Source organism: Trachurus japonicus, chromosome 6, assembly GCF_045865225.1.
Source record: "Trachurus japonicus isolate A0001 chromosome 6, Traja_1.0".
Classification (NCBI taxonomy): Eukaryota; Metazoa; Chordata; class Actinopteri; order Carangiformes; family Carangidae; genus Trachurus; species Trachurus japonicus.
In genome coordinates, this window is record NC_140912.1 from 1215426 (window position 1) to 1238775 (window position 23350).

Consider the following 23350-nt stretch of genomic DNA (forward strand, 5'->3'; position numbering starts at 1 on the left):
CTCTCTCTATAATCCACAATGCTGCCTTTCATACCATTTGCCATGGGAGTGGTTACAAACCTCTAGGTGTGGAACCATCCAACATGGACATAACACCTACAGGGAGGTATACTACTACTACTACTACTGTATATAGTTTAATCTCTGAATCACATCTGAATCTCAACATTCTGAGATTAGTCTGAAGTGTTGGATTTCTTTTCATATGTCACATCTGTCTTTTCAAATGCCCCCCCCCCCCCAGCTCATTTGTAATAATGCAAATGGTCATCGTAGTTAATAATAAATAAATACGTTTTCTTTGACTATGGTTTTGTCCAATGGAGACACAGGATCTCCTGAACCTCTCACTCCTTCAGAGCAGTAAGATGAGATGTTGCTGCTTCTCTGACCTGCCACAGTGCTGTAGAGAGGATGGTTGGTGTTGTCTAAGACATTTTTTCAACAGTCCAGTTTTTCAACCTTTTAACCATCTTGTCCAGTCTCCTTGTGTACAGACACGCTGCTGCTCCAGCAGACTGTAGCATAAAACAGTTCATTGGTCACCACATGAACAGCAGATGTCAAAGGACCTGAGCCTCCTGAGCTTCCAGCAGCGATTGATAATTATCAGCTGATTTTCATTAAAATACGTGATCTGAGGTTGGGAATAAATCACAGATCAGCTCCGGCCTGTGGTGAAGGCAGCATAGGCATATGCTGGGGGCAACATCATCCAGGAGGGGCACCAAATATACGAGCAGAAAGAAAAGCAAAAATGATTAACTTTCATTTTTGTTTTATACTACTGAAACTATTATTTTGAATTATGACACAAGCCCAACATCTATTACAACATAACTACATACCAAAGCCTATTAAAGAGGCCTTTTTTCTAGGGGACTACTATAAAGTGTGTGAGACTGATTTAATACATTTCATCTGCAATCTATGCCAGAAATGATCATTATTGACCACTGGCCATCCAGTCTCACCCTGAGGTAAGCTATTGGTATTGATAACCTTCACCCAAAAAAACATGATTGCAGCATCCCTATTTACATTAAACTTTAGCAGTTGATGGCATTAATATAAATAGATTTCCATCATGAGTCAGAGGGGTCATGAAATGGTTATTGCAACATCTGTATTGTTTCAAGACAACTGTGTGAAGAAGCAGTAGTAGTATAGTTCAAATTGCTAACTGTCATAGGACATGTGTCACTTAGCCCCTCCATGATGCTCATGGTGGGTGGAATAGCTAATGAGGTGAGTGTGATGGGAAATAAAATGCGAGAAAAAAGAAAAAAGGAAAGCTTTGATTTGAAAGATCACAACTTTAACAATGGCGTCTGAGTGTTTGTCTGGGGGTGAAAACACAACCGGTACCTGGTAGCTGCACAGATAAAAGCAGCATGAACATGAGGTACATCGAATGAACTGTGTCTAATGAGATGCATCCCAGCTGGCGGCGAAGCAAGGCTGAGTGTCGAGTCGTAATGAGTGAGAATGACCAAAGGTTTATGAAAGGGAAGCAAGGATCCACAACAACATGCTGCCTTGGAAAGCTGCCACTGTGAAGACTGAGAGGGTTGAGGAAAAAAACAGCTGGCACATCAAAGTAACAGCTGGCTAGACGAAAGGCAGGTTATAGCAGGCAGAAAACAACTCAACTCCAAAATCTATAAAAGATGCTTCAATGCTGAGTTCAATAAAACTCTGAAAAACATGTCCACAGAGACATTTCCCCACTTTGAGTCATGATTGATAATAGTTAACTCTTATTATGGAAATACTGACATTTTGAACTTTTGCTTACCTTCAGTGACTCTGACTATACACATACTAATCTGACCAATCGTACACATTGAAGGTTATACTGTTCAAATACCAATGGCTACAGAAATATAGCATCTAAACAGAAGTCCAAAGTCTGCAGCTCATATTATATAATTATTTAGCCAAAGCCCATTTATGTGGATGTTGGATTTATGTCATATTATATTGTGAAAATACTTTCAGGCTTCTACTAGTTAATTTCTTGCCTGGTTTTTCTGTGTCTCTGTCTAGGCATGGGCAGGGGCAGCGACCCACATAATGCCCCAGCTGCCCGTAAAAATGATGCTGCTTCATCACAAGATTAAGAAAATAACTGAAAAATAATTAATGCAGCAGAGACACACCCGCTGTGAACACACATGCTTCTCCACAGCAGCTCAGCCACATCTACCAACACTCTCATGCTAAGCTAAGCTAATCTACGTGATACAAGACACAGTTCACTGTCCTGCTGGAGCTCAGATGATATCAAAAGCAACAACAGACAAAAGACCTATGGGTAACCAGTGACATCTTTACGTCTGGAGCCAGGCAGAACCAACTCTTCATGTATCTTTAATAGGGTTGCAAAGGGGTAAATTTCTGGAAAATTTCCAGAAACTTTCCATGGGAAGTTAAACTGGGGAATTCTGGAAATATTCCGAATTGGAAACTTGCCATGGGAATTATGGGAATTTATGGGAATCATTGGGAATTAACTGGAAATTGGGGGTAATTTAAACAAACTGTATCATATCTAAACATAAATGCAAATATTTTGTTTTGTCATAAGCAGACATCCATGCAAATAATACAATTAAAAAAACATGACATTTCAACAGATTTATTTGTGAGTAGAACTTTATCAAGTTTTAATTCTTGTATGAACAATCAATTATTTTACTGAACAACAAAAACATATGAATGTTGAGTAAAATATTACCCCCCCCCCCCCAAATAAAAAAAGCAAGCAGTGTGCTGTGATTGAGGAATAGCAGAGATATTCAAGTGTACGTGCATTAAATCTGGTTGTTTTAGCCAATATTATGCTACAATATATTTCCCCCAACTATATTTAAGTTCCCTGTTAAGGGCCAACCTTAAATTTTGTAAATTTCGGATTTATTCCTGTTTATTCCCATATATATTCCCGTTAATTCCCATATATTCCCATGGAAAGTTTCCAACTTTGAAAATTCCCAGAATTTTGCAACCTTAATCTTTAATAAGTATGAAGACCACAAAGGAGGATTTTACATCAAAGGCAGCATGTGTTTTAATCAGTCTGGACATGTGGGTCAACTCTAGCCTAACTAACTCTTGTTAAAGCAGAAGTAAGCGATCCGGTGGTTTTGGCTAACTTCTTGTCAGCCGATGGAGTCAGCAGTCCCTGCCCTCGTCCCTACGTCACCACATTCACGCGCATCCTTTGGCTGCACACACAGAGAGGACCGCCCCTTTACGCCGTTCTCTCCTCATTGGATAAAGGTTGTAGGATACAAGGAAAGTTTTCTCCTCGGCTTACAGCAGAGCAGAGTGACTGACAGACCCGTGTTTCAGACCAAACACTCTATGTAAGTGATTGCTGTCGGAAGATAGAACTATTTAAGACTTATATTAACACAAACATTCCGCTTACTTCTGCTTTAACTGGCATTAATGAGAGTAATAATGTTAAACATTGTCTGGTTTCCATGTGTCAGTTGGGTGGATAGCAGCTTATACACACCAGGAGGTGGAAAGCCAACATGTTAGAGGGACCTGGAGTGACATATACAAGCAGGTGCTGAAACAGGGATGTGAGGCCATCTTGTAAACGACAGCGCCAGGCAGTAGGCAGCATGGCTGACAGGAGGAGACTGTCTGCAGGCAAGCTGTCACAGAGTGAGTCTTTACCAGATCTGCTTCACATAAGAGCATGGACATAAAGAAATTGGTGGTCTCTTTCTCTCTCTCTCTCTCTCTCTCACACACACACACACACACACACACCCTGGCATCAGGTCACATAAAACCAAATCCGTTCTGGTAGGAACTGGATCAGCGCCAGACTCACATCCTCACGGTCACAGTACGCAGCTAATTAATGGACTCACAGGCTGTCAACACTCATCACAGGGGTACACACACAAGCAGGTACTCACCCACACACACAAACAATGGGTCATCCTCAACGGCTGCTCATTTCATCACTGATTTGTTGCTTGTTCCCTGTATAAGCTTTGCACCGTGAAAGCTGCTTTTTTCCTCACCAAAACAGACTATGTTTCCTCATTACATATCATTCTGTACCTGACCTGTCTATCATGATGATGACATCATATGGTAAGTATTAAACGATCAATAATTCACTTATTTAGTTGTATGTTTTGTTGTTTTTTCCTTTTTGCATTACACTTTTATAATATTCAGTTTCATAATGTGATATGCATATTGTTGTTAATAATTTAAATCTTATTCACAAATTACTTCCAAAATTCAAGGGAAACTTTAAAACACATAACTGTCTACACTTTATATATTATACAACCTACTGTAGTTTTAGTCAAGTATAAACTTTTATAAATGGATACAAGTGTGTTTTACACTACATAGCTATACCTGCAAACGCCATTTAAACCATTATCTCAGCTGCATACATTTAAACACATCCTCACTTGACATAAACTGTTACTATATGACATGTTGTATTAAAGTGTTAATCATTATGTTTTATAATACAGACATCTATGTTGAGTTATGCTGTAACTAGCATGTAATGAAAATACATTACAGCACATTTTCAGAGCGAGGGGTGGAAAGGCTTTGAGTGTTCTGTAATCACTGTGGTGAGCTCACAATGACAGATGTAGAATATGTGAATGGGTGTGGGTGTCAGTAAGTGTGTAGCACTGTACAAGTACTGTCTGCAGTCTGTGAATTCTCCACCGCAGCAACAGTGTGAGGTTGTTGGGTTTTTTTCAGTGGGAAGAGGATTACAATCTGACAGATCTATAAATATTACTTCAGACAGCCAGCAGGTCATCACAATCACAACCTTTTTCACAAATGTATAATAAAAGAGCATACAGCAGCATAAGAGATAACAGGATTAGCCTCTGGCTGAAATGACACCAAGCAGCATTGAGAGCATGGATGTAAACTGTCTCTGCTGCAGGAATATGGAGGTAGGTTTGTCTCAAAATCAACAATCCATGTCTAAATGTGTCATCTGTAAATATAAACCTCCCACAAATACAAAATATGTATTTGTATTTGTATCTGCCAATACAAAAATTCCACAAATAAGAACCTGCCTGTGAATACATGAACATCTGTACATTTTCAGGTAATTATATATTAGAATTTTGCATGAATTCATATTTTGTAGGTTTTGTGTTTTGATTTTCTAATTTAGCTAAACTAAACTAAGTTAAACTAGCTTATCTTAACATAAATTCTAAAAGCAGAAGGGAACAGCTGTTCAGTCTATTTCCAGAGGTACAATCCTTCCAGCTCCTTCCTCAACAAGTTAATGCTTTGCTGTATTTGAACTACATCTGAAGCGCTGAACCATTTCTTGGCTGCAAAGGAGAAGTTGTGTTGTCACTGAGAGGTCTTCACAGCGTTTACAGAACAGTAGTAGTAAAGTAAAAGTAAAGTGAAACCTCTAACCTTGGCAAACAGCGCTCCCTTGGCTGCCAGTGCGTCCTCCCCTCTTCCATTTGGGTAGCACTCGTAGCGTGCATCCAGAATCGGGTAGCGGCTGGCCAGCATCAACCCACTGTTCAGGAATTTGAACCTGGAGCAGCAGCCTTTCCAGCCATACCGCCCAACATCACTCAGCATGTACGGAAAGTAGCGATGCAATTGCCGCCGAAGTCTGGTTGTAGATCCGTGGTCGAACACCTCCTGCAGTGCCAGAAAATCCAAGTTGGCAGGGAAAAAGGCAGAGATCTCGTGGTCGAATGTCTCATCTCCGTGGCGACGTTTTCGTCCTGGGCGCTTGAAGATTGACGTGCGAGGGACATGAGAGAGAGTGTTGTTAGAGGATATCCCTACTGCGTTGTCACCTCCATAGTAACGAGCGAGGGACTCCCTGGAGGCAGTCATGCTGCCTGTGTCTCCTGCTGCCTGATCCCCTGGACGATGGTTCCCTGTTTCAGCCTCCTCTTCCTGGGGGTCCGGGTCTGGAGCACTGATGCTGATTTGGACCCCTGAGGTGTGGAGTGGGCAGTCTGTGGAGGATTTTGGCTGGGTCCCTTCACAATGAACGGGACAGTCATGATGGCCAGGGACACTCTGCCCTGTGGAATGCATGGGGCAGTCTGCAGCCTCCCCTGAGGTGTGAACGGGACAGTCAGAGCTGTTGTTGGACCCTGCCGGGTGGAGCTGGCACTCCGCTGTGGTGCCTGTTCCGTCTGGGTGAAGGGGGCATCCCTGGTCTCCTGCAGCAGGGTGTAAAGGGCAGTCGGTAGCACCTGAGGGGTGAATAGGGCACTCAGTGAGGGGCTCTGCTTCGTTGTCGGCTGGGCCGTTGGTGGTGTGTGTGGTGTCTGGACGGTGATCCAGAGAAGAGGTACGACGGAAACCAGTGGCAAGGCTGCTGAAAGACGCCGCACTAATGAATCAAACAGAAAGAGAGAGGGATTCAAAATGTATTTGTTTGATTGGTATTCAGAGATGGACAGAGTACTCGACTCCAGTACTTGAGTGAGAGTACAAATACTACTGGTCAAAATATACTCCGTTACAAGTAAAAGTAGCTCAGTCGACTTGTTACTCGAGTAAGAGTAAAAAAGTACTTGCTTTTAAAGGTACTTAAGTATCCAAAAGTACATGCTTTTACATTTACTTTAAGTAAAAGTAAGAGTAAGAGTAAATTTCTTATTTTTCACATCAATGAATTACTATAATTTTTTCTAAATGAATTTAAGGAGCTTTTAACTCTTGTTTCTGAGAATTAACTCTTTGAAACCAGCTGCACTGATGTGCTGCTTTTAGGGGTTAGGGTTTCCTTCTTTGACAAACACAGCGTGTGTCCAATAGTATTTTAGAAAAAAATGAAAGTAAAGAGTAGTACTTTCAGCCTTCCTAGAAATTAACTGGGGTAAAAGTAAAAATATTTGTCTTGGAAATGTATTCAAGTAAGAGGAATAAGTACCAAAGAAATCTAATACTAGAGCTCTCTTTACCTGATTGAAGTGTTGGTAGGTGAGTCAATGTAGATTTTGATTTGAGGCCGACTGGCACCATTGCGGATCCTCTTCCCCACCTCGCGGGCTCTCCTGTGGGTGTCTGACAGGTTATTGAACCTGGCCAGGGAGTCAGGCAACAGGCAAACGTTGGCACTGCAGAAACAGAAGCTTCTGCCCTGTGGCCTCCACTCCCCAACACCTATGCCGCCCTGTCCTGCCTGGCCCTGCTCGGCCTGGTGTTTGTCTGGTCTGTGTAAAGTAAGAAAGAAATACCATATTAAATCAAACAGAAGCTCTCATACATACTGTACGCTGCCTGCTTTAGGATCTGTACCACTCTTACATCTGTGTGATCAGCATGAAGATTAAAGGGATACACCAACATTTTTTTTGTGTCTTGCCTCACTCCCGAGTCCATGACAAGCAGATAGACACCATCCTTTCGACTGTGCGTGCAGTAACAAGGGAGATACGGGCAGAGCTGGTGCACCACTAATTAGCTTAGCTCAAACACTGGAAGTGTATAGGTAGTGTTAGCCTGCCTCCACCTAAAGTCATCAGAGAAACTCTTCAGCAACTCTAAACGGAAAGCTGCGGGCCGATCTTCGTCTCAGAGCTGACAAAACTCTCCGGTAAGGCATCTTGAGCGGTCAAATGCCGGTAACGGGACGAGATCGGTCAAAACGGAGGGTTCAAGCAAAGACGGTTTATTTTGGTTCAAGCTAGCTACATCGAGGGTAGGTTAGCTTCCTATTTCAAAGTAAAAGCACAAATTCTATCGTCATGGTTTTCTGTATGTAAAGAGCAACGAATGTTTTATTTTGTGAAAGTAACCGGAAGTGCGTTCGTCACAACGGCTAGCTTGAGTAGCGCCAAATTCGTCCGAACAAAATTGTAAACAGATGGTATTTAGACAAATTAACGACACACTGCTGATCTAAACGGCTACTTTCTCGCCTAAAAATGTTTGAAATGTGGATAAAGTGATATATTTACAGAGTTTAGAGCTAAAATGAAATCAGCTTCTGACTGCTGATTTCGGCTCGGGTAGGAGGCAGGCTAACACTACCTATAGCCTACACTTCCAGCGTTTGAGCTAAGCTAATTAGCGGTGCGCCAGCTCTGCCCGTATCTCCCTTGTTACTGCACACACAGTCGAAAGGATGGTGTCTATCTGCTGGTCATGGACTCGGGAGTGAGGCAAGACATGAAAAAAAAAAGTTGGCGTATCCCTTTAAAGAATAAACTGAACTGGACTGGACAGTCTCTACATCTCATTAACCATTACATTATATTCCATTTGTTTAATCTATCCAAAAATCTAAGTTTCTGGTTTTATAGAAGGAGCATGACTTCCCAGAGTCTCAGCCTGGCAACATCACAAATGAGTTCCAACAGTTCTGCTGAAAATGTGACATGCACTTTTTGGTCAGTCTTCTCTCTTGTTCATCAGGCAACATAATCTGACAAAATTACTAAACACATACTGTACATGAAAGACGAAGACTGATCTGATTTAAGCTATATTAACTGTAACATGATCACTCAGAAACCTGACTGACTGATGATGTTTAACTTCCCCTGTTTGATACATATCAAATTGGTAAGAATGGTTTGTCCAAACTATCCGTGTAAGGTTGCAGGGCAGGCTGGAGCCAACCCCAGCCAATAGAGGGCGCAGGCAGGGTATCACTATCACAGGGCCACATACAGAAATGGACAACATCATTCACGCACTATGGGCAATTAAGAGTGGCCAATCAAAGTACTGAGGAGGAAGTTGGAGTACCTGGGGAGAACATACAAACTCCACACGGAAAGGGCCCCAGCTTGGGAATTGAACCCCAAACCTTCTTGCATGGAAATGAGAGTGCTAATCACTGTGTGAACAGAAACCCTCCATACCTTAAAAGGGTTTTCATTGTTGTGCTGATGTGTTGCAGTTACCGTACTGTCTTATTTCTGTGTTTCTGTTGTTTCTATGCATCTTCCATCATAGTGGAAGATTTATGCATATTTACAGAAGTTAATATTGTGGGACATTGGTCATGATCTATCGGATTTTACTTGCATGTTTTCCAGTGGATTTTGTTGAGCTCCCAGAAGAGCTAGATAGAGTGTTCAAAGTCAGGGTTATGTTGGGTAGACACTTGAGTGTTTGAATAACCAAACACCTGCTGAAAAGTGATTGACCCTGAAAGCTGGAAGCCAGACCAATGAGCAAACTGTTTATAGTAGATAATGACTCCATTTTCTGCTTCCTCAAATCTCCAAACTGTGTGAACAACTGGCTCTCTAGATATCAAATGAAGCATGACCCTGCAACTGCAGAGCCTATTTCTCATCTCAACTGGATTCAGAAACCTGTTTTCAGATTCAGAGACCAAAATGTTGGTGACTGGAGAATTTTCTATAAGGACTAGATGGCAAGTTGCATTAGTATATTTTTCCAAACATTTATCAATTAACTTTAATTTTTACTCCACAATATCTAAAATAAATAATTGAATTTTCTTTAATTGTGAAATTGTGATAGACCGTACATTTTCATCACCAGAGAAGACCCAAACACAGCCAGATCCTCCACTTGTTGTGCTTGCTTTCATACTTAACTTGACCCAACGCCGACTATAGCTGCGTTTCCACTGCAGGAGTTCCTGGTAAAAGGAGGGGGTAGGAACTTCTACAGGAACCGTCCTCTCACTCGGCCCTCTCGGTGGCCGTGTCTCCACTGCAAACAGGACTCACCGGGCTCTTATGGCGACGTGCAACAGTTTCGATCACCGCAAGGTCGTTGCGCAGCGTTTTTTATTTTATTTTTTACTGCTCTTGTTGTTTTTTTCTGTCAGTATAGACGCTTTAAAAAAAAAAAAAAAAAAAATGCCGTCTCGATCGTCACGTAATCCCGCGATCGCCTATTTACCACTCTTTTTTTTACCAGGCCTACTGCTACTCTTGTCTTTTACTGAGTTATTCTCTCTTTTTTCCGGCCGTTTTTTCTGTTTGTAGTAACGTTGGGTTGTAAAAATACATCTTATTTCGGGGCTTTCTCTTAGTGTCACATGATCCTGCTTTGAGTCTGACCAATCAGCACAGAGTAAATCTCAAGACCCACTTCTTCAGGGCCGATCCGAGTACCTACCCCCAGGCAGGGACTCCGTTCGGCCCTGTAAAAGTTCCTGTAAGCGGCCCTGAGGGGGAGGTTCCTGCAGTGGAGACACGCACCAACGGGGCTGGCCCTGTAAATTACCCCGAAGTTCCTGCAGTGGAAACGCGCCTAATGTTGGATAATTCCTCATCAAAGCACCCATGGCCTTAAGTCCATGTTAAAATTTTAGAACGACAAAAAGAGTCCTAACTTGACACAGCCTGAATGTTATGTAACTTGACAAGAAATAGTTAAGTAAATGAGTTTACTTTCATTCTGGTCAACACTAACCTGCGGTAGGTGTACAGGTAGGGCTGGCGGATGGCCTGCAGGGGAGCCCAGATGATGAAGCCCAGAAGGGCAAAAGGCAGAGAGGCAAGGAGCAGGAGCAGGTACAGGGGGGCAGAAATCAGGACACACAGGATGAGGAAGGAGCAGGGGTCCTGGGAGCGCTGGCGCTTTTCCAGTGAGGTGGCCACACATGAGGCCAGGAGCCGGTCCAGGAGCCAGTAGCAGGGAAACACCAAGCTCCATGATAAGCCATCCAGGAAGTGCAAACAGGCACTGGAGTAAGGGGAGGTGTGGAGGACCATCTCTTTCCTTTGTCTCTCTCTTTATTCCTCTATCGCTTTCTCCCCACTACACACTGCCCATCCACACCCACATAAATTTCTGTTTTTTTTTTTAAAACAAGTACAAATCTGTTCCAGAGATAAACAGAAATAATCTTTTTAAAAAAATCAATCAGACTTAATTGTTGACCCTCCCACCTCCTTGGAGAAAGTTACACTACATGATTTGGGTGATTGTCTCCACAGGTAAGCTTGTGTAAGTCTCACTAACCCTGCCTCAGCAATTACAGCCTCTGCAGGAGGAGTGAAGGAGCGCAGAGTGGAAGTAGGAGGTTGCCATGATGAGAGATTTTCCCCTGATGATGGATCTATGATTGTAGAGGGACCAGCGACCTGAGGAGGAGACTGCCATCAAACATCATTTCCTCACAACCTGGAGAAAGAGAGCAGATCAACAGGGAAAGAAGGGAAGAAAACAGGGGTGGGGTGGGGGGTTGATGAAAGTCATTAACTTGCTCTGGTGTAAACATGTAAAAAAAAAAAAAGGACATCATTAATGTCATAATGTTTGTGAATGAATATGGATACTGTAAATGTGTTCAATTACTGGAGCAAGAATTCTGTTGTGACTTGTATTTTAATATATTTTAGAAGACAAACTGTTTTTCAACACTGATATTTCTTCAGCTCGATGAATGATATTACAATGGTTTTAAATAAAATCTGTATTTGAGTGACAGCACCAGAGTTGGTTTAGTACTGTATCATTTGACTTTCTGAAACAGAGCTGTAAGTCACTGAACAGATTTTTTTTTATTTTGAAGTTGTGATAGTTGTGATTGTATTCATCTCAGTAGAAAAACAATCACAGCCAACTCCTCCACTGTCAGTCATGTTTGAACCTGCCAGTGTCCTGATGATGCTCTGTTAGATGAAGATGAGGCATAACGGTTTGACCAGATATAGTTTGAAATATTTGCTGTGATTACCATGACCAAATGTTTATTTTTTTTTTTCACGATGCACCCATGATGCACCCACTTTATTCACACACAAAAATCATAGTTGGCTTGATAGTCACAAGGTGTGTGAACTGGTCTCCTGGGGAAGCTAACTGAAGCTTGTGGTAGGAGCCATTTACATACATTAGACATACATAAGACACACATTGTAAACACGTTTACATGCACATGACACTTACATACATTTAACATACTACATATAACACAACATATACTTAACATACAGTTTGTGATCCCGGGATGTACATTATATGAGTTTAGCAATTGTTCCTTTAGATGACGTTTAAACAAGGAGATAGATCGTGATGTTTTGAGGCTGTCACTCTAACACTGATCAAAGATATATGAAAACAATTGTTTGTTATTTGTGTTTGTCTTAAAGCTTTTCATTATGTGGTATAGTTAGCTATAGTCTGTTGATAATGTCAATATTTTCAAAATATAAATATGTTTGAACCATTCAGTGTGATTAACCCTTTGCGTCATATCCTCTCTTCCTCTCTCTCTTTCTAACCTAAAAGAACAAATTGATGATCCTGCAGCGATGCACTTTTTCAGAGCCTTTACTCTCAAGAGTCACAATTGAGCATTGCACAACAAATTCCAGACAAGTTCATCATTTTTTGGAGTCCCCTGGAAACACTTCTGTTCTGTTGTGTGAATTTGCACACTTGTGTTAAAGGGATAGTTCAACATCTTGGAAAATTGGCCCATTGGCATAATCCCTAGGAGTCGGTTCGTTACCTTTAATTGTCGGTGCAAGCTATTTTTAGAACGTCGGATCAGAGCCGTGAGCTGCTCAGAGCTACGCTACAGAGGCTAATGGAATTTCTTCGTTTCCCTCATCAAACTCATCAAATACACAATCCAACTCCAAAACGCTCTAGTGGACGAGTTGTGACCTGCACATTCACCACACTATGAGATAATAACAGAACGTTATGAGACAGAGTTTGTTTTAGAAGCAAATGCAGAGACTGCTTGCCAAAAAACTGCCCCGACAGGAACGCACATCAGCTGTTTTGCATGAATTTACCTCGAAAACAACTCTGTCTTGTAACGTTCCGTTATTTCACCAAGAAATCCCATGAGTCTCCGTAGTGTAACTCTGAGCAGCCGTTCTAAAAATAGCTTGCACCGACAATTAAAGGTAACAAACCTACTGCCTATAGGGATTATGACAATGGGTCAATTTGCCAAAAATGTTGAACTATCCCTTTAACACACTGATATAGATGTTTTGTGACTTTTTGAGCTCCACTACAGCGAACAACCAAAGTTATGCATCCACCACATTTTAATGATTTTAATAGGAAATGTGAAAATGCTCTAGAAGTACATGTAAAAAGGCAACAAAGAGAATGACAATCAATGTGACACTAACCACTGCTATTACAGCGATCTAATTCTCATCCTGCCCACACTTAACAGTACAACAGAAATTTCTGTCCATGCAGGTTTTCAACCGACTTCAATAACACCACGCCGGAATGGAAAATGAATAAATTCAGTGTGAATAATAATGAATAATGAATGGATTTATTCATTCATGTTATCAAGTATGGCTTAGAAAGATACCATGAGAGGGCTGACCTCATATACCATACACAGCCTGCCAGAGCAACAATACAGCAACCAAAACACACTGTATCATCTAAAGTACCACAAAGTGATACAGTACATCAGGACAGACCAAGCTGAAAATCACCATACTGTAAACACATCATGCTCATACATGAACATCTCACGTCTCCAATTAGAGTATTAAGGAACTGTGCAAATGGAACACTGTCAAATGATATAATAACCTGTTGTATAGTTGTGACATAACTGAGTAAAAAAAGAAAGTGATAATGCTGTCATATTTGTTTGGCAACTCCACTTGGGATGTCAGACCATTGCACTGTTTATTTTGTCCTCAAGAAACATAAACCATAATGATGTGTGGTCGCAATCTGGTCAGTTGGAAGTATCCAATGTCTCCAGGAGTGTTAAGTTGCACAGACTGGGACATGTTTAAGAAGGCTTGTGGTGAAGAAGACATTGTCAAATTAAATTAGCTGTGTCTGCTTGTCACTTTCTCTAACAAAGGGAGCAATCATCAATTTTTTTTTACTATTACTTCTTTCTTTGTCAAATTAAGAGTCAATGGGTTGAAAAGTTGATTTTACTCAAGAGTGGCCAGTGTTAGTGTCTTTCCTGGTGAAGTGAGTTTCCATAAGAAGCAAGCCAACTGGCTAGTTTACATTTAAAGAGGATGCAGTATGTCATATTCTGGTTGAAGTATTTCTAAAAAGAAAAGTACAGAACCATGAAACTTTTTGACAGAAACAAGGATGGCAAATTAAATATGTACCAGCCATGTTTGGTAGGGTTACAGAAGTCACGCTAGGTGACAGATTCTAGTTACACCATTAAGCACAACAGTAACGCAGTAACACTAACATTTAAGTGTTAGGATGAAGATTTTGGATTTTTGGGTGCACAGTGACGGTCAGACAGTGAGGCCTGGGAACTGTGGGTGACGGTGTCCAATTGGAAAAGAACAAGTGTCATCATATCATGGCTGATGTCACAGCTGAGAGTATGTCGGAGATGGCACCATCCACAGCAGTGTAGGGTTGGTTTAATTTCAAATGAACACTGATGATGTTGTGTTTTTAAACCAGAATAATTGTCTTAACATTTTGTGCTCATTGTGTTATGTAAGAATTTAAATCTAGACTCTCCCTATCAAGATGTTTGATGAGCTGGTGAGCAGAGCGCAGGGCTCTTTCTGCTCTGTCATCGGTTGCTGCCATCGATCAGGAGAGGCAACAGCCTGGGTGAGCCACAGTATGAAGGCAGATGAAGAATGTGTTATGGTAAGAAACGCATTAACTCACACTCAATTATGGTGGCCTTTAGAGCTCAACACAGTGCATCTTAAGAAAATATGTGAATACACAAAACACAAGCTAATTAAGAATTATAAATGAATTATAATTATCTTCATCAATCTGACAAGACATGAGCAGTATTAACAGAAAGGGCACAACACATTACAAGGGATGAATTTACAGCATGTTTTTTTTTATTTTTTTTTGCAATGATTGCCACCTCTGCTCTGTACAAAACCTTTGTGTGCAGGAGTGACTGATGTTGTGACACAACAGCTGCCTGTGTGGTCAGAAGACTGACTTTGGCTCTTGCTACTGCTTGACTTCCTGGTGTGCCGGTTGCCTGGTTGACTGGAAGAGAGATAAAGAGGTGACCTGCTGACCGACCATTAGGTCTGACTGAAGTAGCTGTGCCTCCAGCTGACTGTCTGACTCCGACTCATTTACTGTCTGAGAAGCTTTCCGACTTGTTGTCTAGCAGATAAGCAGGTCCACAATTCTCTTGGTAAATACAGAAACCTGTAATATGGTTTGAAGGTGGACTGACTTGTATTCACTGTGCATTTACTGTAAGACAGTGAATGTGACAATGGTGAAGCACTGATTAGCACGCTAACTGGTGAAACTCAGGTATCCATTTGGCATAAACAGAGGACACACACAGCAGGCGGAGAGAAAGTCAGTGATGAAGTAATGACCTCCCTGCATAAACTCTAATCCAGACAAATTCTCCCATTGCCTCCTGCCTGGCATTAAAAATAGCTATTTATGGCTTACTGTGGTTTTGTGAAAATACGCAATTGTATGAGGGTTGCAGAGGAACTCTGCCCATGTGGTGCAACTTGGGCTGTCAAACAGAAATCTGTTTCAGTTGATCGTTTATACTGTACTTTCACCAAAATGAATGAATAAATGAATAAAGACTTTATTTGACCAAGTGAAACTAATACAATTAAAAATCAAAACAGATAAGATAACAGTAAAAAAAAAATTAACATGTCCAAAAAGAATTACAAAAAGCATAAGCCTATTTAATCCTACCCCTACTTCACTACTCAATAATTAACTTCCTACTTGGCAAACTTGGCATATAGACATATATCGACTTATTTAATTAATTAATTAATTCTTATTTTTTATGGAAAGTATTCTAAATAATTGCACGTTTGACATTTTCTAGGTCTTCTGTTTATTTATATCTTTTAAAGGGATAGTTCACCCAAAATTCAAATTTCACTCATGATCTACTCACCCTCATGTCAACTAAGGGCTGTGAGAATTTTCAGAGTCCTCCGTCTCTTCTCTGAGTTACGGGGGGGGTCCGCGCAGCAGTATTTGTCCATATAATGGTTGTCAATGGATACCAACTTTCTTCTTCCAAAAAGACACACCAAAAAACATCCAAATACCTCCATACTGCTCGTCTGTAATGTCCCTTTTGTATTGAAGCCCCGACAAAAGAAATTGTTCTGCGTGATTTGCACTGACACAGGAAGAGCAGTGAACTGAGACACTGGGAGCTTCCGCTACAAAACAAGCTTAAAATATAGACTTATTTAAATTTTTTCGGAACAATTTCTCATGTCAGGCTTCAATACAAGAGGGACATTACAGACGAGCAGTATGGAGGTATTTGCATGTTTTTTGGTGTGTCTTTTTGGACGAAGAAAGTTGGTATCCATTGACAACCATTATATGGACAAATACTGCCGCGCGGACCCCCCCGTAACTCAGAGAAGTCACGGATAACTCTGAAAATTCTCACAGCTCCTAGTTGACATGAGAGTGAGTAGATAATGAGTGAAATTTGAATTTTGGGTGAACTATCCCTTTAATGCTTCATTGTTATTTTTTGGGTGGTGTGAATATTTGTCTATGAATGTCTGTCTCTAAAGCAACTGCCCTTGGCATTAATAAAGACCAAAAAAGTTACCAGCTCCCAGACTCTGACAGCTGGTAACTCACTTGCTGCCAACACAATATGATGAAATACAGTTAATTATATTAACGCACTGCAAACCAACAGCATGTCGACATTTGAGAGAGATGTCACAGAAACACTTGACTAGATGAAATTATTAACATATTGCAAAGCAACCCTGCCAGTTACTCCTGTCGGGTGAAGCACACGCAGACACAGATGGCTACAATTGATTTTTTTTGTTTATTCAGACGTTAATCTCCTAATTCAGAGAGAGATTTTTCAATTTGACAACTAATCTCACGTGTCAGTGCTTTAGACCACAGATGCACTCCGTCATAACTGCCAATGTTTTTCGAGAAGAGTAAAAAAAAAAACCTAGAAAACATTGTAGGTAAGCTCTTTTTTGTGAGACACAGTGCGCCGGTCTCTCTCTCTAGTTCACCCAGCAGTTAATAATCCAGCCACATCAGCAACAGGATGATTTTTTCTTTAATACAATTACACTGTCATTGACTGTAGCTTACGTGAAATAATATACCTACATGCACCACTTGTAAAAATACATAGTGACTGTTGGGGGTAGATACAGTAATCTATCTTGACAATGAATGATAAGACTGGTGATGAAGGTTCATAGTCGGGGAACTCCGCTGGCTCATCCTTTAAAGGTGCAGCCCACATGTCTGGGTACCTTGTCGTCCCCTTTGCTGCATGTCATCCCTATCTTTCTCTGTCTTGATTTCCTGTCTCTCATACTTAATAAAGGTGTTAAAAAAAGCCAATATATATTACATTATATTATACTAATGGCCCCACTGCAGGATTTCAGTCCTCTCTGTTCTGCTGAGACTCTAGTTCCTAAATGTTGTTTGTGGAAATCCCCTCTTTCGGTTTGTGCTTCATTAAACTTGTCCGCTGTGAGAACCTACATGGAAACAAACGGTACAGGAATAAAGCATGTGACTACAGCTGGCTCTCACCATCATCGGAAACTCGCCTGGATGGACAGATGGACAACCAGGAAGTGAGTGATAAATGACTGTCGGCTTGGGAACTGTAGTTTGTTGAGGTTTTCCTAAATATGTGTTTCAGAGAGTTTCCCCTCAACCTGAATCAATACTGTCTGTCGGGTTTAACTGTGTGATGACTCACGGCTGCAGTGTGTGTGTGTGTGTGTGGAGGGTTAGAGCTAGATGATGGCATGTGTGTGTTTACTGTGAACATTTGTTGATGCATATCTTGTCTATGTATACGGATGAACCTATGCGTATTTGTGTTCTTGTGTGAGTTGGTAAATTGTAGTCCAGTAAAACAATAACCAATGCCCTCCTTTGAGCATGGAGTCCTTGTAATGCTATCTTTGTGAGGCCACTCATTGACATAATGTGTTCCCTAGCCTCTAACCCTAACCTTAACCATCCAAAACAAATGCCTAACCTTAACCATTACTCTTAAGTTAAACCTAATTATAACCCAAAGTCTTAACCTTCAAACAGCCCTTGGAAAAAGTGAGGATCCGCCAAAATGTCCTCACTTCCCAAAAATGTCCTCACTCTTAGTTAAAAACTCTTTCCGGTCCTCACAACGTAGTAAGTACAAGAACACACACACACACACACGCTCAGCTCATAAATCAATGATGAGGGAAGTGATAGGACAAATAAGACCATCTGGCAGAAACTAAAATAGTAGTGAAGTGCACATCAGAGTATTTACACCCAGTCTGCATCTAATGCATCTTTTAAATTTCCTCTGTCAGTCCTTTGTCTCTTCTTAACTCTGTTTCTACTTCCCTCGCTCCCTCTCTTACTTTCTTCGTCTTCTCTTTTAATTTCCTGTATCTGTTTCCCACACACGTTGTGCTCCTGCCCGCTCTGTGGGGACAGCAGATCATTCAGCAAATGCCATAAACCGCACACACATGTACACACACACACGCACACGCACACACACGCAAAGGCCAGTGATGTCACTGTGCTCCCAGAATGCTCCAGGGAGTCCTGTTGTCATGGCGACCAAGTCACATGCACTTAGTAACTGTACCAGTGTAGATGCTTGTCAGTGTACAGAGAAACATACACACAGGCGAAGTCAGGATACAGCTCGGCTCCCACATACTGGACATGCTGATGTGACTGCAGTGTGTTCGCGTCATGTGGTGAGAAACACAAAACACACAAAGCAACGGCACAGTGCAGGTGTGATGCTACAGTACAATGAAACACAGCAGGTTGTGTACAGTAGTTCAGGTGCTATAGCCTACCTGGCCAAAGTGACACAGTAACACATGTTTTTCCCTGGATGGATCTGTGGATCTGTCAATAGCTGCATGCGCACATTTCCATCAACAACAAAGAAATCTTGGCTGAACTAAGAATTAAGAACAGTGGAGCAGAACAACAACTCCCAGACAGACACACTGTGGCTCTTAAATTGGATTGGACATACTGTTAAATCATTTATCATCAGCTGGAGGAAATCCTGCAGCTAATTACCCTCAATATTTCACAGCCGTATTATAGCTCGTCTCAGCAGCCCGTCTATGCATGTGTGTGTGTGTGTGTGTGTGTGTGTGTGTTGCTGTTATGTGACTGTGAGTTCAGTGAACTGCTCTGGATGTGTCCAGCTCTCATTGTTGTGCTCAGATTCCTCCAAACTAAACATCCAAAGAGGTTGTTTCTTTGTTTCTTTTTTTTCATGCTTTCACATAACCCATATCAGTGTTTCCTAAAATGCTGCATCTACAGTGCCATGCATAATGGACCTCAGTTTTCATGGTTACCATAATAAACTGACTGTACTGAAAAAAACTGAGAAAAATCTATCATATCTCTAATGTACTGGCCACACTTCACTGGTTACCTGTTAAATATTCATTTTAAGATACTTTTATTTGTTTTTAAAGCACTGCATGGATTAGCACATGATTATTACTTACTGGTCCAAAACTATGGAATGGTCTCCCACATACAATCAGATCTTCACCCTCCAAAGACATCTTTAAAACTCAGCTAAAAACGTATCTACAGTATATTCTCTTTGGCTTTTAATTCAGTCTCATGAGAACTTCCCATCCCATCATTCCCACTCACTTGTTGTTTTTAATGTCTCTTTGTGTCTGTCCTGTCTTTGTTTGAATTCATCTTGAATATAAAGCACTTTAGTCAACACCTGCTGTTTTTAAATGTGCTCTAGAAATAAAATTGACTTGACTTGACTTTACGTTTAGACAGTGAATGTTCTCTCAGGGCTAGGGCATCCTGACAGTCTCTTTTCTTGAGTTAAAACTGTGGAGAACTTTTCATATATAATAATAATAATAATCATAGCAGTTATAAGAAAAATCCCTTCGTTGCACCCATGCATCACTTTTGAAGAAATAAGAAGCTGAGGCCTTAATGACTGTAACGATGTAATATTCCCTCTCTCTTTGTTGTTAATTAAATTAATTTACAGTATCTTCTACACTCTGTGAGTATCTTAAGCAACAAGAGATCACACCCTCTCCTTCTCTGTCTCTGTCTCCCTCGTCAGTGTAATTGTGGTTGTATAACATGGTTACTGGTAGCATATAATACGATCACTATGAGACACAATGTAATCAGGCTGGTAGATTTGATCACATCGGGATCTGCTGCCACCTGCTCTTGAGCAACACTGCTGCGCTCAAAACAATGAATGTACAAGGCTGGCTCATCCCTCTGTGGTGGTGGATAGCCACACCGAACCTTGGCTGTCATGGTAACAATGATAAACATGTGGATTGTACCGACAGCTGCGTACATCCCTACCTTTGTTGCCGTGGTTATTATAATAATAGTCAGGCCTTGATTAGGTTTCAGAAATGATCACTGATTTGCGTTACTTCCTGAACATTACACATTAATTCAGTTTTCGACATGGTTACATCATGGTCACACATGTCTCTCCTGCGTCTCTAACATCTATGCAGCACAACCTCCTCCTGAGGTGGACTTCATCTCTCTCAGCCTCCATTCTTCTCTGTGCTTGTGAAGTGTTGTCAGTCTTAGCCCAAGGTGTCTCAATTGTCTGCTTCTGCACAAGTTCACATCAAATATCCGGCTGTGTTCTCGCTCGGCCCAATTTATCGAGGATGCATCATTGGTATGTGACTTGTGTGGACTTGAGACAGACAAGAATCCCAGAATGCATTTCCCACCAAATAGCAACAGCAGCACAGGGATTCTGAGTCTGAGACCCAAAGGTGAAATTAATTTCAGTCCATTCATTTTATTTCACTTCATTATGTTTTGATGTTTTTGATGCTTTTTTTCAGTCGTTTTTCCCAGTGATTGTTAAAGGAGAATTACGGCCATTTTCTACTAAGTAATGCTCTACAGCTCTAGGTCCCCGAGTGTGACCATAGGAAAAAATCAGAGAAAAATATGTGCAGACCGGAAAAAGTGATTTTAGATGGGGGGAAAAAAGCATCAATATGAATTTAACTGCTTTTTTCCCCATCCAAAATTATGTTTTTCCTCCTAAATCCATGTTTTCCTCACGTTTTGTCTTTGTTGATATGGAAACAGCCCGGAGCTCGACAGTTGACTAGTAAGGTCTACCCAGGAAGCTAGAGACAGATATACAGATATACGTGATAAAAACACACAGTTAACACTGCTCTCTCATATTAACTGAGTTATGCACACTCAATGTTGTGTGGTAAGGAACTGGCAGATGTTGCAAAGCATTTGTAGTGATATTTTGAGCATAATAGAGGCCCAAGGTGTGGCTAGAAGAACTGCCCCCATTACTTTGCTGTTTAACTGCAGTGTAGTGCAGCTAGCAGGAGGAGAGCTAGGTCCAGTCTGCACAGATTTTTCTCAGATTTTTTCCTATTGTTGTCGCACTCGGGGACCTAGAGCTGTAGAGCGTTACTTAGAAAATGACCGTAATTCTCCTTTAAATAGGTATATGACGTCAGTTTATCTAAATGATGCCTGTTTGGATATTTGCTTGGGTGTTTTTGGAGACGTGAGGACGCTCACATCAGCAGCTCGCTGCCCGTCTCCTGAGATAACCAGCCAGGGTAATGTAAATAGTTACACAGCATCATTTGTTAGCTTGTGTCATGTGCTTTATAGAGCACAAGCTGATTTGTAGTTTTCTGCATATTTAGCTAGTTTACACAACAAAACAACACCCACAACAGACTGGCACACTGGGCCCTGTTTGTGTGAACAATTATAGTTGTTATCACTTCTCAATGGTCTCCACTGCTGCCTCTGTGTTGTCCACAGTTTGTGTGTGAAAGGAGAGGATGTGTTAGGACACTATAACATTGTATTTTTATTCTGTCATTTGGGCCAGGAGTAGCGGCTTGAAAGATCTTTTTTTCCCCAATTCATCATGTCTTTTGTGATGTGTTTATTAATTTATGGGTCAGCACTACTGACAGTGGTTACCTTCAACATGAATGTGATCCTGTTATGACCTACAAATGCATTAGCGTTGTTGTTTTGGAAGCTAAATGACCCGAACAGTGTCTATCACATCACGTTGGTGAAGTGCAGCGTGCAGCGACGTGCACTCTGGTGTTCTGCCAGTGCTTTAGATGGTGAGAGAAGTTTTAATTGATCCACAATATTTTCACGAGATGTTGTGAACTGTTTTCAGCATGTCAGACTCGGTCTGTCTTGTTTGCCACATGCTGTAGCTCTGGTTGTGGTGTGTGATTCCCTGTCGGATGGTTGCAGTGATATGTATCATAAAGAGCTGTGTACCAGCTGCAGGCACAAGCAAATGATGGGTGGACAAAGTATAAAGACAGTAACAATATAATTAGAGCAGCAGAGATGAGAGTGGAAAAGCTCTTTTCTCCATTTCCATCTTTTGTCTCTCGCCCTTCCTCCCTCCTCATTCTTCCTCTGTTCTCCTTTCTCCCTGCTCTTTCTCTGCCTCTCTGTCCTATTGACCTCTGACCTTTGTGCACTGCCCTCCCCCCATGTCAGCCTCACAGCCTGTGCAGTAACACAGACACAGACGACCAATAACAGGCAGGAGACATGGAGGCAGACAAACATGAGTTTTTACTCTCGGTACATTAAGTTGTCAATACTTGACCGGGGCATTAAGATACGCATTATTTGCGTACACAAGTACAAACACACACACACTGAAACACACATTACATACACACACTGGCCTGGCCGCAGACATAACAGTATAGATTGTTCAGCACTGATTTGCTCTACATTTGCTGCAGCTCACAGCTGTGTGCTGATCTCCTGTCAAAACACAATCACACTGCTCCCTGTCAAACCAGGAACATGACTGTACTTTATACCCACTTGTCACATGGACTCCTACACTTTGACGTTAACGGGCCATTTTCACTGTTTTACCAACATCCTTGACATTTCTGATAAACAATGACTTTAATTATGTTAAGCTTCCTGCCCGAAGAGCCCAAAAACAGAGCAACATCATGTGGCCTGAATTTAAAACGCATGGAGCCTGTGGCCATTCACCCCCACACTCTCAGTAGTTCACACTGACGACAAGGTGGGCACATGATCATTTTTTTGATTTCAGTATTGTGACAAACTGTACTCACATTCTTCTCTGATTAAAGTTAGATGTGAAAGAAAAATCACATGTGACCCTAAAAATAGGTTTCCACATGGTGTTGACTGTGCTGTAAGGGAAATGTGGTTGTAAGTGGTTGTTTTCAAACTCAAAATAGAAAGATTAACACAGTGGGCAAAAAGTAAAGGGCAAATGTAGAGTAAACGGAAAAGAAGGGCTAAGATCCGTTCTCAGGCAAAGAGAGGTGTGGCCTCTGTTAGTGCTAAGTAAGCATGACCCACA

The 23350-nt window shown here is 41.3% G+C and overlaps 1 protein-coding gene across 2 annotated transcripts in view; it reads right to left on the minus strand.

Annotated features, from left to right (window-relative positions):
• The window catches only part of smpd3 (sphingomyelin phosphodiesterase 3), an 83648-nt gene that overhangs the window by 21885 nt on the left and 38413 nt on the right, over window positions 1-23350 (minus strand). For both annotated transcript variants that reach the window (XM_085778209.1, XM_085778208.1), the window contains 3 exons: window positions 10414-11127; window positions 6972-7223; window positions 5452-6397 (listed from right to left, as the gene is read on the minus strand). In XM_085778209.1, the coding sequence (XP_085634335.1) occupies window positions 5452-6397; window positions 6972-7223; window positions 10414-10715 (1500 nt within the window). In that variant the 5' untranslated portion in view covers window positions 10716-11127. The remainder of the gene's footprint in view (window positions 1-5451; window positions 6398-6971; window positions 7224-10413; window positions 11128-23350) is intronic.